Source organism: Panthera leo, chromosome E1 (assembly GCF_018350215.1).
Source record: "Panthera leo isolate Ple1 chromosome E1, P.leo_Ple1_pat1.1, whole genome shotgun sequence".
NCBI classification, from domain to species: domain Eukaryota; kingdom Metazoa; phylum Chordata; class Mammalia; order Carnivora; family Felidae; genus Panthera; species Panthera leo.
Window position 1 is genome coordinate 11,606,370 of NC_056692.1, and position 13,570 is coordinate 11,619,939.

At 57.0% G+C, this 13,570-nt stretch overlaps 1 protein-coding gene across 4 annotated transcripts in view; it reads left to right on the forward strand.

Annotated features, from left to right (window-relative positions):
• Window positions 1–13,570, forward strand: part of PEMT (phosphatidylethanolamine N-methyltransferase) — an 84,606-nt gene that overhangs the window by 10,514 nt on the left and 60,522 nt on the right. For all 4 annotated transcript variants that reach the window (XM_042914805.1, XM_042914806.1, XM_042914804.1 and 1 more), the window contains exon 2: window positions 5,686–5,793. In XM_042914805.1, coding sequence (XP_042770739.1) covers window positions 5,701–5,793 — 93 coding nt within the window. In that variant the 5' untranslated portion in view covers window positions 5,686–5,700. The remainder of the gene's footprint in view (window positions 1–5,685; window positions 5,794–13,570) is intronic.

The window sequence follows — 13,570 nt, forward strand, 5'->3', positions numbered from 1 at the left end:
GGCTGTCCAGGCTCCAGTTGAGATGGGGAATATTTCCATCACCCCAGAAAGTTCCCTGTGCTCCTCCCAGTCAGTGCCCCACCTTGCTTCCCAGGCGGTCACAGTCCAGGTGGCTGCGCCTTCTTAGGCCTGCACTGAACCACCGGTCCGGCTCTCTCCTGCTCAGTGTCCCCAGGCCTGGGTTTCCAGCCGTGACGCCCTGGCCATCGTCTGCACCCTCTCTCCAGCTACCTGGGACTCTGCTCTGTACCTCACGCTTTACCCTCTTTCCTCTGGCTTGGTCACGCTGGCACAGGGTCAGCCTGTGGGACGGGAGGCGCCACGCTGAGGGCATGCCAGGTTTGCCTGGGACTTTGGGATTTCTTGTCCTCAGCCAGCCACTAGCTCGCGGCAAAAAGTGATGAGGAGCTGGGAATCCCAAGGCAGCGCAGGCTGTGTGGGCATGGAACGGGGCCCTGAGAATCACACCCGCAGATAACGCAGTTTGCCTATCCTTGAAATGAGGATGCTGATGATGGCGGGGGAGAGGGCTGGAGGGAGGGCTGTGGGAGAGGATATTTTACTTCTCTGTACTTCGTGAGAATAGACCACTGCCAGCTGCAGACCCTGACTGTTGTTCTTTTTCATTGTCATGAGCAAACGCTGCCTTAACTGTGCTGGAGGGCAGGCGAACAGGAGCAGAGGGTTCTGGCTTAGAAGAATAGTGGCCCTAAAAGGGAGTCTGGCTAACAATAAAATCCTTGTCTGTCCCGTTGCCGTATGAATTCCCGTGGGAAGTGTCTGCTCTTGTGAAAGCTAGCAAGGGTGAAAAGTACATTTCACGTGTCAGGTGTGCTGGCCCTAAGCTCCGCTGTTTGATGATTCAGAGGGCAAGCCTGGGTCTTAGAGGACCTTTTGTGGGCAGCCGTGGGGGGATGGATCGTGAGGACGGCTGCCTTATAGAGTTGATAAATGGGGTGAGTAGTATCTGGAGGGGACGATGGGTAGTGGAATTCAGGGAAGGGGGGGTCAGGGCTTCAGAACTCCTAGTAATCCCTGGTGCTCCTCTCTACACACACCTCCCACCCAGCTGTACACCCTACGGACGGGCAGGCCCCACCCGGGGAGACTGACCTGTCTTGAAGAGATCCCATCCCTGGGGTTTCTGAGAACCTGAGAAAGCCCTACCCCGCCCCTGGTCTGGCCAAACCACCTCCCGCCAATGCCTGTGAACACTGCTTGATTTCCCAGTGTAAAAGATGCCGTAAAAATATTTCCGAAGCGCGGCGTCTGGGCGGCTGGTGAATCTGCGGCCTCAGGAGCAGAGGGATCCGCCGGCCGCCTGCCGGCTGTCCACCGGCAGAATCTCCACGGTGGCCATTTGGGCAATTTCCTGCCTTCAGTTTGAGACCAGGAGGGAGGGGATCGGAGTCCCAGGAGCACAGGCAGCTGACCTGGAGGGCCCCTTAGGGATGTACCTTTAGCCCCTGCGTTTTGCTCGTGATGAAATGAGAGCCACTCGTGGAAGATACGGAGAGGGAGGAAAAAAATGGCCCTTAGCCTGGAGGAACGATTATGCTATAGGGACAGATGACCAAATCCTCATAACAGGGTGGACACTAAGGGCACAAAAGAGAGGGCCATGGGTGAAGTTAGAGGAGAGGCTCCCACTGGGTCTTGAGGGATGAGTAGGAGTTTGCCTAGAGGTGTCAGAGGCGTGGAGAGTATTTCAGACATGTGCAGACCCATGGTAAAAGGGTCTGGAGCAAGGTGTTGGTGTGAGTGATGGGGTGGGGCAGGAAGGGTGGCAGGTGAGATGGACGCAGGGGAGTTCATCGCCTGTCAGTGAGCGCTGGGATGGGTGAGCCCAGGGCAGGGGAGGAGGCCTGGGGATCAGAGCATGGCAGGAGGTGAGGCATGGGAAGCTGGCTGGGGCTCGAGTGCCCCAGCCTGAGGGCAGTGGGATCAGTGGGGTCAACGGACATATCGGAGTCATGGACGAGAGGGGAGAAGGGTCAATGACGGGCAAGTTGTGGCCGGGTGTTGAGGGTTGAGATGGGGACCGGGGAGGAGGGGCAGTGAGGCAGGTGCTGCTCCGTAAGTGGCTGAGCAGGCCCAGAGCAGCACTCTGGTGGCTTCCCAGACCAGCTCTCCTTCCATCCCCCCCGCAACCCCACCCTCAGCCCCATCACAGACTCTCAATGGGCGGGTCCTTCCAGGCCCGGGTGCTTGATGAATGTTTCTTCTCACACAGAAGACAAGAACGCCCTTTGGTTCAGTCCCAGGTTCTAGAGGCTTTGGGGCTGAGGTGTGCGTGTCTCTCTCTAGGGTGGGCAGCCTGTTTTGAGGCCTGTTCTGGCTGTTTTGTCCTTCATGAGTGGCTCCGCCTCTTCTGGCGTGTGCTCCAGGGCAACTTGGAATTTCTGTCATGGCCCGAGGCTTCATGAGGGGCCCGCCCTGAGAGCTTGGTACTGGCGCAGGGGGACCTCTGACCTGGGAGCAGACGGAGGAGGAAGCTGGAAGGCAGGCCAAGGGGTTTCCGGCCTCGTGGGTGTTGGCAGCGCCCGGGGTGCCCAGAGGCTGTGGTCGCTGTGAGGCCAGGGTCTGTTTGAATGTCACCCTTCCCCGTTCGCTGAGTGGGTCCTCCTGCATCATTTATTAATATGGGCTTGTGTGCCCGTGTGGCCACTTTGCCCCTCAGTCACCTTATCCACGTGTTTACTTAGTGGTGCCTTTGTGGCTTTGCTGGTTCATTCATTGGGTTCATTCATTCTTAGCTTTGCCCTTGGCCTCGTAGAGGTGAAGGTTTGCCCTTGCCTGGGAAGGATGTGCCGGGCCGCGTCCTCCATGCTCAGTGACTTTCCAGAATCTTCCCACGCCTCACTCTTGGGCACTGTCTAGATGGCAGGCTGAGTTAGGCCGGGAGAAGGGGGCTCAGTGAAGCAAGAGTTGGAGTAGAGGGGGCTGCTTGTCCTCCAGGGCTGGGTGACCCGTGGGGCCGACCAGGTCAGGAGCATTGCCTACTCAATCCCCAAGAAAGGTAGAGATGGAGATACTCCTTGAAAGGATACTATTAGGATCCCCAAACGAAGCAAAACAGAACAGAAAATACCATCAAAGCCAACATTATGAGGGGCGCCTGGGTGGCTCAGTCGGTTAAGCAGCCGACTTCTGCTCAGGTCATGATCTCGCGGTCCGTGAGTTCAAGTCCCGCGTCGGGCTCTGTGCTGACAGCTCAGAGCCTGGAGCCTGTTTCAGATTCTGTGTCTCCCTCTCTCTGACCCTCCCCTGTTCATGCTCTGTCTCTCCCTGTCTCAAAAATAAATAAATAAAACGTTAAAAAAAATTAAAAAAAAAAGCCAGCATTATGACAACGCTGTCACTCTGATGGACTTAGACTTATTTTACAATTTAGGCTTATTTTTACTTTGATTTGACGTGGAGAGTCACCATATTTTCAGTGCATTGGCCCTCAAGTCCTTTCTAAAAGCAGAAAGAAAAAGTCCAGAGAATAATGTAGGGATACAGCAAATACCACTCGAAATCGGAAGTGTCCTACTATCTTTTTTTTTTTTTTTTGATATTTATTTATTTTTGAGACAATGCAAGAGACAGAGTGCAAGCAGCAGAGGGGCAGACACAGGGAGACACAGAATCTGAAGTGGGCTCCAGGCTCCGATCTGTCAGCCCAGAGCCTGACGCGGGGCTCAAACTCATGCACCATGAGATCATGACCTGAGCCGGAGTCGGACGCTTCACCGACTGAGCCACTCAGGCGCCCCTATCTTTTTTTTTTAAGTTTTTATTTATTTATTTTGAGACAGAGAGAGAGAGAGAGCGTGCACCCCCCCCCCAAGACACACATGAGTGGGGGCGGGGCAGAGAGAGAAAGGGAGAGAATCCCAAGCAGGCTCCACACTGTCAGTGAAGAGTCTGATGGCGGGGCTTGAACTCACAAACTGTGAGATCGTGACCGAAGTTGAAATCAAGAGTTGGGCTCTCTACTGACTGAGCCACCCAGGCCCCCCCTACCTTTTTTTTGAAGAAAGAAATCAGTGTTCCAAGCGTTCAGCTCTTCTATTTTCTTGTCCCCAGAGGCAGGATGTCGCAATTCTGCCCGTGGGGGGATGCACTGGGGCCATGCCTGGAGACGTTTTTGGTTGTCGCAACTGGGGAGAGCTACCAGCACCCGGTGGGTGAAGGCCAGGGGTGCGATTTGAACACCCTAGGGTGCAGGGACGGCCTCGCCACAGAAAGTGATCCTGCCCCAAGTGTCCACAGTGGAGGGCAGGAGACCCCGCCACGGATGTGGCAAATAGTGTGAATGTGTTAGCATGTTGCATGCCAGTCTTTTTTTTAAAACACACGCACAGAAAGAACATTTAGCACCACGTGGTTTGTGTTATTTTCTAAACGTGTATATATGCTGTGGGAAATCTACAGCTCTCTTTATTCATTTGACTTTTTTTTTTTTTTTTTGAGATTTGTTTAAGGGATCTCTCCACCCAACATGGGGCTCAAACTCACGACCCCCAGATCAAGAGTCGATGCTCCCACTGACTGAGCCAGCCAGGTGCCCCTCATCTGACATGCTTTTCTTTAATGTTTATTTTTGAGGGAAAGAGAGAGAAAGACAGGGTGTGAGCAGGGGTGAGCAGAGAGAGAGGGAGGCACAGAATGCGAAGCAGGCTCCAGGCTCTGAGCTGTGAGCACAGAGTCCCATGCGGGGCTTGAACTCACGAACAGCGAAATCAGGACCTGAGCTGAAGTTGGACGCTTCACCGGCTGAGCCCCCTAGGCACCCCAGCAACATGTTTTGAAGAATATCACAAGTCAGGGCGCCTGGGGGGCTCAGTCGGTGAAGCGTCCAGCCCTTGATCTCAGCTCAGCTCTTGATCTCAGGGTGGTGAGTTCAAGCCCTGCGCTGGGGTCCATGCTGGGTGTGAAGCCTACTTAAAAAAATATATATGTCACCAGTTGACACAAACGGCTAGTTTGTTTAAATTCTGTAGTTTCGCTCCGTTAGGAATGGGCCACCTTCCATTTATCCTTCTTCCACAGGTGGACAGCTAAGTGGTCATGCTTTTCATGACAGGCGTGCCAGATGGAAACATCTTTGCACATGCGCATTGCACACTCATGGGCGTATCTCTGGGACAGGTGCTCGGGAGTGAGATCGCAGGCAGTAGGAACACAGCTTTCAGTTCACAACTTCCTCAGCGCTCAAGACTATCTGTCGTCAGGTTTGGCGAGAGGAGGCTCATTAATGTTGCTTCAGTTTGCATTTACCTGATTGCCAGCCCCTCGGCTTTGCTCCAAAGCCCTCTGCACGGTCCCAGTCACAGCACCTGGTGACCCAGACATTGGTCCTGGCGGGGTCACTCCCCCTGCAGGGTGCTGGCTGCTCATCCTCTCTCAGAGCCACCGATTTCCGGGCACGGTGTCCCCACACTCTGCTCTGCTGCTGCAAGCCCGGCCACCCTTCGACAGGGCACCACACGGCTGATTGGCTTTCGCCTTTTATCTTCCGTTTTATGATTACACAGTAGTAACCTTCGCTGGACTTGCCTGTGCCCGCGCCTCCCGGCGTGTTCCCGGAGGGTAACTTTGTTTCCGAGTTCCGGAGGCTTGTCTCTCCTTGTCCCGCAGGTGGGGGCCGGCGGGGACTGGGCAGGTCTCCTGCTGACGCTGGCTGTGTCCCTGCAGGCAGACCTCTGCGTTATGACCCGGCTGCTGGGCTACGTGGACCCCTCGGATCCCTGCTTTGTGGCTGCCATTCTCACCATCACTTTCAACCCGCTCTTCTGGAATGTGGTAAGTACCCTGCGCCCATATTATCTGGGCCAGCTGCACGGACGGACAGATGGATGGCTCTTCCCTCCCCACGTCTGTCTCTGCCAGCGTGGAATCGTCCTTTCTGTTTCCCCATCAGTCTCAGAGCCCGGGTGGGGGATGCGGACCAGGGAAGCCCCTCATTTTGGGGATCCCACAGCATCCTGACAGCGACAGCCCTGGGCTGCTGTGGGCTGGGCCAGTGGGGCTGTCCTGTGATGCGGCTGCCCAGCTGTGCCCGACGATCTCAGCCTTCTCCTCGGTGAAGTAGACGGCCTCGGCTTGGGGGCTGCCTTCCTCCTCTGCCATGCTTCGCAGGGAAGCAGCTTTCTTGGGAATCCTCGCCCCCTCGGATGTGCTCCAGAAACATGATTATTTGTCCTGAATGAGGCTTCCTGCAAAAGGGTTCGCACATCGCTGGACTTTGTGTGCTGGGTGGCAGTGAAAACAGGAGACAGAGCAGCACCCAGTTCTTCTGTGGGCCCAGGGGACGCCCAGGGGACGCTTGGAGCACGGAGAGCCGGGTGGGACCAGGCTGTGTGGGAAGGGGGCCCCGAACCCTCTGAGGAAGGTGTGGGAATGCAGGACAGTCTCTCCTGCTGTAGTTTTTCTCTGAGATGCCTCCTCCCCTGCCAGGATGTGGGGGAAGCTCGTGGGGTTTCTGGAAGCATGGAAAGGGGCGGCAGCGGTGCCCCCTGAGGCTCCTGCCCTGTGCCTAATCTCGGGTTTGCTGATGCAGAGCCACGGACATCGTGTGATCACCCTTGAGGGTAGCCTGAAGAATAAGGCCAAGCTCAGCGTTAGCAACACGCTGTTCCAGACTGTTTTCATTTCAGGTGACCACTTGGTCCCAGGGGCAGAACAGGACATGTTTTTCATCTGGTTTATGAGTTAGGTCTTTTCTCTATCTGGGGAGGTCGGAGGTGGGTGGGAGCGGGGGGTGGGGTGGGGGCGGGGCTGCTCATCTCAAGGAGGCCGCATTCGGAATGTTCTGTCCCTCTTCTGGCCGCCCTGAACACGCTGGGCCCACCCTGAGGTGGTTGGTGGCGGCCCCCGGCTGAAGGCAGCCTGAGGGGCGGGATGAGCTCTGAGGGCTTGCTTTGCCTAAAACCATTCCTCTGGCCTTCGGGGACCCCCGCCACACCCCACATGGGACCGCCTCCCTGTTCATTTCTGCTCTCCGTTCCTTCTCTGCCACTCACCGTCCCCACCCCCCAGCTTTCCTCCGGCAGCACAAGACAATGAAGGGTAAAAAGGGTATGTGGCAGGCTGAAAAATGGCCCCCGAAAGATGTCCACACCGCAATCTTTGGAACCTGTAAAGGTTTACCTTGGATGGCAGAAAAGGGGAGCTCTGCAGGTGTTAAGGATGTCTGGATGGGGAGATTGCCGTGGATTGTCGGGGTGGCCTGAAATGTAGTCACATGTGTCCTTATAAGGGTGGGGGGCAGAGGGAGATGTGAACACACTGGCTTTGGAGACTGAGGTGATACGGCCACCAGCCAAGGAAGGCGGGGCCACCAGAAGCTGGCACAGGCCAGGACTGGATTCTCACCTAGAGCCTCTGGGAGAGTGGGGCCCTGCTGGCTCCTTAATTTGGCCTAGAGATACAGATTTTGGACTTGTGGCCCACGGAGCTGTGAGAACGTGAATTCCTGTTGTTCTAAAGCACCTGGTTTGTGGTGATTGGTTACAGCAGCCGCAGGAAACTGGTGCAGGATATGAGACAGGTTGTTGGTCCCTGCGAGAAGAACCTGCAGTCGGCTAGGAGTGTGCGGTGCTCTCCCCTGTTCACCGTCCTCCCCCGGAAGGCCTGGCTTTGACCGCCAGTCTCACTGGCCTCCCCGTGCTGGGGGCTCGGCTCGCCGGCCTGCTGGGTGCGCAGTGGGTCCCCGGGACACTTTTTCATGCACAAGCCCCTTCCATTATTTCCCGCTGGGCCTTCCAACAGTGTGGTTTTGCAAGTTCATTTTGAAGTCACTTGGTGGCCCACAGCCAGGTTGAGGTGCTTGAGATTTGCGAGGCAGGCAGCCCGTGTCTGTGCGCTCGTCATAAGGCTTGTTTCTTTTGTCGTAGCGTTTGATTTGCCTTGTTTCTGCAGAAGTTGTACGCTGGCACAGTGTGTGGTCATTAGCGGGAGGGAGAGCTTTTCGGTCGGTTCAGAATGGGAGAAGTTATGGAAACATATTGTGGTTTAGCGGGCTGCCGCTGGCTGGGCAGTGGGAACGGGACCGGGAGGCTGGAAGAACTGGTCTGAGTGGGACCCCAGCTCTGTGACACCCTGGGGACGAGAATCCCAGCAGTAAGGGAGGTCGCACCTGTGAAAGCCTTTGATGAGCATTGATTCAGTCCTCCCTCCCCGTGCTTGGCCATTGTGCTGAGTGCAGTTCACGCAGGATTTCAGCTGATTGTCACAGCAAAGGCTGTTATTATCCCCTTGGGAGACCAGCCTCCAAGAGGTCCACTCATCTCTTACTTACTGATGGTCCACTGCATGCCAGGCGTGGGCGGCACACTGCCCTGGTTCTAAAGGAACTGACGTTCCAGGAGGCAGACACCGTGTGGGTAAAAACACGCACTGCATACAGCAGGATGGGGCTGGGGGTGGGTGGGCGATGAGGCAAGGAAAGGGGGAAGCTGGTCAGGGCAGGGGTGACCTTTAAGCAGAAACCTGCCCTCGTGTGGGAGGGAGCCCTCGGGTATCTGGAGAAGAGGAAGCAAGTGCAAAAGTCCTGGGTGGTTTCAAGGCTGGAATCCGACAGAGAGAGCGTGGAGGGCGGCAGGTCAGGGAGGGGGCTGGCCTAACAGAGCAGGCCTTGTAGGCCGTGGGCAGCATGTGCGATGGTTTCTGAGTGGGGAGCCGTGGAATGAATGGCCTGATCTGACTCCGGTTTTCTAGGCTGGCGTGGGCTGGTAAGCGCAGATGAGGGGTGAGGGTGGGCCGAGGGCGGGGCTGGAGGCTGTCACAGCGCTTGCGACCCAATGGTGGCCTGGACCAGGGTGGCACCAGCGGGAATGGGAGAAGTGGTCAGAGTCTGGGCATGATTTGAGAGCAGGAAGAGTCAACGGGATTTACCCTGGTTTGGTGGGGAAGTGCAAGAGAGTTCTAGTTGGGACCTAAGAAATAGGTATTTGGTCTTCAATCTGGCTCACAGCTCCCTGAACCCTTGAAATTTCCTAGGTGCTGAGTGTCATCAAGGTGTCTTGTGTGATGTTAATGAGGTGACTTATTAATGACTTATTAATGAGGTGACTTATTAATGAGGTGACTTATTAATGACTTATTAATGAGGTGACCCCCCCACACCATCCTAAGGACTGGGGAAGGGTGCAACCTTGCCAGAGGAACCAACCACCTGACCTCCGGGGAGGGGGGAGGAGCTGGAGGTCAGTTCAGTAGCCAAGGGCTACCAAATAATGTAATCAGTTGCCTCTGTAACGCAGCCTCCATTAGAACCCGAAACGATGGGTTCCAAGAGCTTCTGGGTTGGTGAGCATGAAGATGTGGGGAGAGTGGCATGAGAGAGCGTGGGCACTCTGCACCCCTTCCCCGTCCGCGCCCCCCCCCCATTCATCTTTTCCTCTGGGTGACAATTTGTACCCTTTAGTATCCTTTGTAGTAAACTGGTCATCAAGCAAATAAAATGGTTTCCTGAGGTCTGTGAGTTGGGCAGATAGTGTCAGACTTGCGTTGAATTGTAGGACCCCCCTCCCCCCCTCGCCCGGCAGCTAGCGTCAGAGAATTGGTTGGATGTGTGGGTACAGACTTGTAGAGGGCATGGCCACGTGGGACAACCTAGGGGCAGAGGGCCGTGGGGAAGAGACCTCTGTTCTGCCCGTGCCTGGGAGATTCTCGGTGGGGACGCAGGCCTTGAGGGTCTGGAATTCAGGGCAGTGGAATGGCTGGGGTTGGTGATGATGTCTGGAGTCACAGAGGGTGGCCGCCCAGGCCGAGCCTGGCCTTGGCTCCGGGCCTTCCGATTCTTCCATGGCCCACTGTCTGCCTCCCCGGGGCCGTAGCTCCTTGAAGAAGCTACGCCATTGGCTGGAGGGGCCTGCCCACTTGTCAGTGTCGTGGGTAGATGCGTAGGCACATCCTCCCCACCGGCACTGGCCCCGGGCCCATCTCTCTCTTCTTCCCGCCCCCTTCTCTCCCCGCAAAGGACTCTGTTGCTTCTGCCCTCTCCTTGTTGAAGCTTTGGGGAAACCAACACTATTGACCTTCACCGTTTCTTGAAACCCTGTGCCTCACACTGCTTTTCTGGCTCGCTCGGCTGTTCCTTGTGAACAGCTTTTCCTCTGCCTGTCATTCATTCATTCATTCATTCATTCACTCATTCCACAAACGTTCATAGCACACAACAGTGTGCCAGGCACTGCGCGAGCCTGCAGGACCCAGGGAATAAAGCTGCCCGGTCTCCATTGTTACAGGTCACAAATAGGTTTGTAATTAAAATGGTGAAAAGGTCAGGTGCTGCAGAGGGACTAATTGGGGCTTTTCCCAATTAGTCATCTCAGGGCACCGGGACCTGTGGCTCCACCTGGGCATGTCCAGGCCCAAAAGAGAGCTTGCTGTTTGAACTCTGGCCAAGAACCTCCCTGTGTGCTCCCCTACCAGGGGCCCAGGGCAGAGATCCAGGGGCCGGCCTTCACTCCTCACTGTCGCCCACCTGCCAGGACCTGTCCTCAGCCGTCCACTTGCTCGCCCGGTCAGCACTGTGGCCTTCCAGCCAGGTTCCCCGGCACCCCCTGTGCCTTTCCAGCCTTCCACGCCGCACGCTCCCTCCTTTGTGAACGAACACAGGCCAGGGCCCAGGGCCAAACCACCCAGTGCCCCAGCTCTCAGTTGCTTAAAGGTGCCCCACACCTTGCAGCAGAAGGTGTGAGCCCGTTCCCCGGCCCCTGGAGCCCCTCTGCTGGGCATCCCGTTGTCTGCACACTCAGTCATCCTGGTCCCTGCCCTTCCCTGGTGATTCAGCCTCTTGCCGGGGGCTTCTTGCGTACCCCGTGCCACCTCTTCCAGGCAGTCGTCCCTGCTTCTCACAAACCCCCTCCCCAGCCCACCCTCCGGGTCAAGGTTGCCAACACTGGCACTGTTGACATTCTGGGCCATCCTCTTCTCTGTGGGATGTTTAACACTGTCGCCTGCCTCTACCCACTAGGTGTCCTGACAGCCTCAAATGTCTCCAGATGTTGCCAGGGTCCCTGAGGGGCACGGTTGCCCTGGTTGGTCTGAGTGAGGCAGCCCTTTGTGTCCCCTGCATGTGTCCTGTGTTCCCTCTGGTGTCACTGCTTCCCCTGGGCCTTCCCCTTGGCTTGAGTGTTCCAAGAGAGCCGGAGCAGCCCCCGCCTTGCTCCCCTGTCCCCCCAACCCTGGCCTGTGCCCGGCACCGTGTGCCATGAGGAAGGGCAGAGTTTCTGCTTCACCTCTCCGTGTGTGCGCCCAGCGCTGCCTGCACAGACCTGCAGCCAGCGTTTACTGGGTTCTCAACAGCTGGCCTCTTCCCCAGTTTTCTGCCCTGGCATCGGAGGAGGGGGCGTCTCCATCTGTGACATTTGCATCTGCGTACTGAGACTCTGCAAAGGAGGGGATCTGGGGTGGTGGGGGGAGTGAAACACAGTGGGCCCAGCTATTCACGGCATCTCGGTAGAGATAAGATAGACGAAGCCTTGCGCCGTTCCAGCTCTGGGAACTCCCTCCAGAGTCAGAACGCAGGAGCCAGCGGCAGGTGATGATGAGGTAGCCTTGAGCCCTCTCGCTGTTTACAAAAGAAAATGGTTTGCAGGCTTTGGTGTCTTAACTATTATCGAAGGCAGATTGCTTTGTTACGGACGTCAAAGCTGATTGAGCCTATCAGCATGTGTGGACCGGTGCTAAACTCTCGCCCTTGGGAGAGCTACAGGGGCGTTACTATTGATCCGGCTGGGACGGCAGGTGGGAAGGGGGACCCCCGACCAGCCTGGCCCAGCTTTCTGCTCCTCTCGGAGTGCCTGCTGTCTCACACCCAAGCCTGCTTGCGGGCTTTCTCCTGCCTGAGACCCACCACCCATCCTTCCAGGGTCCATGTGCAGCGCCCCTCCCGCCCCCCCCCGCCAGAGCCCCCCACGACCGGCTGTCCCACACTGCGTCCCAGCCTCAGACTTCTCTCTCTGAGGGTGGGATCTACAGCCTGTGTCTAGGGCAGCCGGCATCTGCAGGACGGCCAGCCTGCCTGTTGGCCAGGCCTCTCCTGGGTTTGGCCTTGAACTTTCTGCATCCCCAGAGCCTGTCAGTCCTGGGTTGGGCACCCTATCTGTAGAGGGTGAGTGTGGGAGGAGGCAGCTCTTCCTCTCCAGGAAGTAGGGGCACTGGCCATCTAGCCGGTGTGGGGTGGGGGTGGGGGGGGGTCCCTCCGCAGAGGGATGTTTTGTTGGCTCAATACCTGAGCTGGTGGCCGGGGACTTTGGAGGGAGCCAGAAAGGCAGGACGGTAGGTGGCGCTGTGGGCAAGGCGAGCGCAGAGCAGGGCAGGTGGGCCTGCCGCCTTCAGTGTGCCTTTGCCTTGCTCCCTCATTTTCTGGTTTCAGAGCCCCAGCCAGCAATTTCAGGCGCCCCAGAAGACCCCCATCGGTGCCAGGGAGCTGACCCTGAAGACGCCGCTGGGCTGAACCAAGGGCACCAGCCTGGCCCTTGGGAGGTAGTTCACACCCCACTCTGGGCCTTGGTTTCTCCATCTGTGAGGTGAGGACCCTCAGCTGAGGTCCTATCGAGCTCTGAGACACTGTGACCCACCCACTTTACCAAGTGCTGCCCTGGAATGTCCCTTTGCTGGGTCCAGGGGAAGCAGACGTCCCTGCCCGCTTGGAACCTGCTCTTGGGCCACTGAGGTGAGGGCGTTTATCGGCAGTGCGATCTAAAAGTCAGGGCTTGACTGATGATAAAGCTTGCTGGTAGAGACAGATCTGGAAGAGAGGAGACGAGAGAGGGGTTGTGAATCTCCCGGGCTTGTGAGCTGCATGGGGCCTGCTGAGGTATGGCTGGGCTTTCTAGACAAGTGGCAGGGGTGAAGGGTGGGGGCAAGAGTTGAGAAGACCCAAGAAAAGGGGGTGTGTATGGAGAGAAGGTGGACAGATGGGCCTGGGGCCCCGGAGGCAGGACCCTGAACACTGGCTTGCAACCCGGATTGTCTGCTACAGGCTGACAGTGAGTGTGTGCGTGTGTGAGTGTGTAAGTGTGTGGCTGTGCACGTGAGAGTGTGTGAGTGTACATGAACATGTGTGTGTGTGTGTGTGTGTGTGTGTGTGTGTGTGTGCATCTTATCCAGACAGGCTGGGGAATTGGGACAGGGCGTGAACCCAGACTGTCTGAGACCCTCGCCCCCACCTGGCTTTGAGAGCTGGCTCCCAGGGCATGGCCATGTACCCACTGGGCTCTGAGGCTGTGTTTCCGGATCTGAAAACATCTGCCTCTGCCAGGGTGCGTCTTGCCTTTGTGGGAATGCTGAGCTGGGCCTGCTGGTATAGCCCGTGGCACGGGAAGGGCCTTTCACTGCGCAGAGCTGGCTGGCTGGCTGGACGTGACTGAGACCTTGGCTCCTGGAGCCAAGAGAGCACAGAACTCTGGTTGGCCAGCCACTTGTCTCTTATGACTGGTGTCACCTGGGACACCATAGCCCTCCCCCAGCCCTGGCGCTCTCCCTGTCCCTGCCTGAGCTATGCTCAGAGCTGGATTCTGCAGAACTAATGGCATGTCCGGTCTTGGCTCCATGGCTGGGGAGGTCA